General features: G+C 35.4%; 1 protein-coding gene across 1 annotated transcript; it reads left to right on the top strand.

The window, feature by feature from the left end:
• Nucleotides 1–2,169, top strand: LOC131431934 (uncharacterized). The gene is made up of 2 exons (XM_058597907.1): nt 1–67; nt 122–2,169. Exon 2 carries the CDS (start codon nt 254–256, stop codon nt 1,355–1,357), a length of 1,104 nt encoding a protein of 367 aa, XP_058453890.1. The 5' UTR covers nt 1–67; nt 122–253; the 3' UTR covers nt 1,358–2,169.
• Nucleotides 2,170–4,319: the final 2,150 nt, after the last annotated feature.

Below are 4,319 nucleotides of genomic sequence, written 5' to 3' on the forward strand. Positions count from 1 at the left end.
AATACAACACAATGGCGAAAATATCGATGAATCAGGCAACATTAACGATTGGAATGATTTTTTAAATGTTTGTCAATATGGTATGCTCAAAGTACTTTCGGTAATTTGATTATTTTTTTAGGTGTTTTCGAAGAAGAATCATTCACAATTTCGAGTAAATCCGGATATAATTATAGCCGAAATTTTGTTCTTGGTTGTGAACTACTACGTTCGTCATAACTTGTCACAAGATGCACTAGAAGATTTATTGAAAATGCTAAATGTTATTAGTGGAACAAAATGCTTCCCTGAAAATTTTGAAACATTCGCGTCTCAGTTACGTAATAACCCATATGATGCCAAACGTGTTTTTTTTTGTACATTCTGTCAAAAACAAAAAAAAACACTTTATCCGGTTTTCGTTACACTTAACAATCTCCCGCCAGTACTTAGATTCAACAAACACAACCTTTTAATTGCTGCACTTTGGTTATCAAAGGAAGAACCCAACCTTAATTTACTCTACAAATATTTTTGCATAGAATTAAGAATACTCAAGAAAGGTATCTCGATCGGTAATCAAAACTATACAGTTAGTCTTCTACAAAATTGCGTGGATTCTGTGGCAAGATGTAAAGTTTTGTGTATGAAGCAATATAATGGAGACTACGGATGTACAATGTGTCTGCATCCCGGAAAAGCTACTGATGCAAGCCCAATAAGATATTATCCAAGTCAACGGTATCCCAAACGTGACGATGCGACCACTAGAAAAATGATGGATGAAGTTCAATTTACAGGTCAAGAAGTGCATGGAATATTAGATAAATCAGTTTTCGTGGCTCTGCCTGAATTCGATATCATTATAAGTCACCCTCCAGATTATATGCACGCAGTTCTTCTGGGGGTTATGAAACAGTTATGGGCAAGTCTAACTGAAAGTGAAAATCATAAAGCTCCATTTTACGTAGGACTTCGTATGAAAGATATTGAGAAACGTTTTCTCTCCTTCCGACCTCCAAGCTCATTCCCGAGGTATCCACGTTCATTGAATCAAGTAAAAAAATTCAAAGCAAACGAATGGGAAGCCATGTTATTACATTATATATATCCTAGTTTATATAAAATTCTTCCTGACCATTTATTGAACCATATTATGCTTTTATCATCTACAATATTTTTATTATTGGATCCAAATTTGTCTGAGGAAATGATTAATTGGTGCGATAAAAAGCTTAAACTTTTTGGTTGCCAATTTGAGGCTATTTATGGAATAGGACGAATGACTTACAACGTTCATTTGATGTCTCATTTAGCTGAAACTGCATTGTATAACTCATCATTGTTTCCTTATGAATCATGTAACACAGACATGTAACATCAGTAACTAAATATTAACCATCTTTGTTTAACATTTTCAGGAAACGGAATGCTATTAAAATTTTGCAGTGGCAACAACAAACCTGTTCTTCAAATCGATAAAAAAAATATTACTTGAATAAACTTTGTCAAAACAGCAGGGTGCCTCAAGATTCGGTCATTAAGCAGTGGGTTCAGTCTATATGGTTCAAGAAACATTCTATAGTTCAGTATAATCCTCAAAAAATATATACTGTGAATAATTCTACCTTCTTCGATAATGATGTAACACAACGTCATTTCAGCTATCATTCTAGACTGTACTACAATCGCTTAAATTTGTGCACAGAAGCTGCTTGCTCAGATCTCAAATATGATGATTCATGGATTTGGATCAACAGTATTTTTTTTCGTATTCATGCTATTCTATGCGATCAAGCAAATATAATTTATATACTTGGCCCAAATTTGGATACTATTAGTTTGTTTCCTAATATGTATTCCTATACTTTCACGGATGAAGTTAGAATTATGAAAGTTACGGATTCTTTAAAGCAATGTATTAGTATGAAAGTTGAAATTAACGGTGAATACATGAGATTCATTTCGATATGCAAAAAGCAAACACAAGTTGATTAAAAAGAATTTTTAATAAATAATGTATCATTCTTCAAATGCTATTCTTGTTAAAAAGTTAGATTGAAATGAAATGCCTTGTGTTCCTGCAGGTTACATCAAATGAAAATAACAATACAAAATAATTCGAAACCCAAATATGTTTACATGTATTACTAGCCAATTAAAGGCCGTTATTATATGCCCCAAACCGAATCCTATGCTGTGAAGCTTTTATTTCATCTAATCTTTATCCGTTTAATAATCCCGCGTAAAAACGCATTAAATCGAATGGAATCTTTTGAATTGATCGTACTCATACTTTTTGATTAGATAATAACAAAAGAAGAACTAAACGAGCTCTTATACCAGATCGAGCAATTGGTTTACTATTAATAGCAATTCAATCAAAATATATGAATACCAATTCATTATGCTATGATAACAAATTGTGCTGTTCTTATGATACTGGGTTGCTATTCCCTTCTGATCGGGCTGCACTGGGTCGTCACCAAGATCTGGGAGGACGAGAATTTACCGGAGGAATGGATGGAAGGAATCGTGTGTCCCATCTACAAAAAGGGCGATAGCTGGATTGCTGCAATTACCGCGCCATGTTCAGCCCTCCGCGATGTTTAGGTAGTATTAGGGTTTCAAACGCGATCCTGGTCCATGTTTGTCCATGCCATAAAAAGGAACCAATTCGCGAGATAATTTTTCCGCTATATTTGTTCGAGAGAGGAATCACTGATGCTGTGTACCACATTTTGGAAGTAATGAAGGTGTTGACCAAAATGATTTTTTGTATTAAGTTCAATCTTCTCGAGTTGTTAATCCACATGTATTTTTGAATGCCTTGTAGGACGGTGTGCCAGTTTTTGCTCTACGATATTATGAAAATCTGCAGCGAAGTAGATTCCTAGGATCTTCACGGTGTCTTGCAGCTGTAGCCAGCTACTGCGTGGTGTGGGATTAATGTCTCCAATCTTGAGGGCAGCAGTTTTTCGCATGTTTAATTTTGCTCCAGAAATAGCAGCAAAATCGGTAAAAACTTGTATTACTGCATTCAACTCATTTTCATTGTTGACGAACATCGAGATGTCGTCAGCGTAAGCATTTAATATTGCTTGTATAAGAAGAGCGAGGATAGACACGAGTGGCACGATTTTCAGAAAGTCCGTCCAGCTACTTGGTTTCGCTGATGATATTGATATTATAGCACGCAACTTTGTGAAGATGGAAGATACGTACATCGGACTAAAAGCTGAGGCCAAGCGGATCGGACTAGACATCAATGTGCCAAAGACAAAGTACATGAAAGGCAGGGGCTCGAGAGAAGATAATGTCAGCCACCCATCACGAGTTCGAGTACGAGTTGGTTGTGATCTTACCAAGGAAGCAGTAGCGTTTACTTTTAATTGTGAACCAAAAAACACTCGAAATATATCAGCTTCGGGAAACAAATTTGAATAATATCAATTAACTTAGCCATAAATTTGGATTCTACAGTGACTTTGAGGTTGTTTGGGTTAAATGTCGAACTAACTTCGACGAAGGAAGTTGGTCTTACTGTAGCAATGTCCAAGTTTAAACTCCAAAAAAAAAATCAATTTTACAGGTGACTTAATACATCATTCGATGTAATTCAAAAAGACCTAATTTGTCAACTGACGGAAGATTTTATTTGTAATGACTTAATGTTAGATGAGCTTGAATTTTACTGGTTTCGACTGTAACTTGCATTCTGCTAGCAGGTGTGACTGTATGAATTTAAATGCACCTTTTACAAGCCAAGCAGATGTGTGTTCCTGTGGCTCAGCTGGATAACGAACGTACTTTGTGATTCAATGATTCTCAGTTCAAGTCGCGGCGGTTGCAATTAGTATTCTTTTTTTATTTCAATGAATTTCATGTCATGGAGTCTTGGACACAATATTAACTGTTCTTCGACGTAAATTTGCGTGAACTTCGACGCTCCATTTATGTGCATCTAATAAGATGTAAAATTACAGGTTTTTTTAAGTGTGTAGAATCATCCCGATTATGTATTTCGTTCGAATATGAAATTTTGCATTCTATGATTCGATCGTGAGATTCTCGAACTCGATTGAGATACAGAATGCAAAAATTCGTGTTTGTTCGAAGAAGGGTGAAGAGTTTTGTACTAGATTTTAACTCGCAGTGAATTTGACAGTTCATCAGAACTCTCTCACGATGTTTTGCTTTTCTGCAAAATTTTCTGAATGATGCCTAGATACCTTAATATCATAAGTGATTAAAATTCCTAACGTTAACAAATTGCCACATTTTACTCTAAAGTCAGAATCGATAGGGTTATTCTGTTCGGAATGAATGAAACACTGAAA

Source organism: Malaya genurostris, chromosome 2, assembly GCF_030247185.1.
Source record: "Malaya genurostris strain Urasoe2022 chromosome 2, Malgen_1.1, whole genome shotgun sequence".
Classification (NCBI taxonomy): domain Eukaryota; kingdom Metazoa; phylum Arthropoda; class Insecta; order Diptera; family Culicidae; genus Malaya; species Malaya genurostris.

What these genes read in the sequence shown, in the direction of transcription:
- LOC131431934 (XM_058597907.1), top strand. Translation starts at nt 254, where the DNA reads ATGCTAAATGTTATTAGTGGAACAAAATGCTTCCCTGAAAATTTTGAA.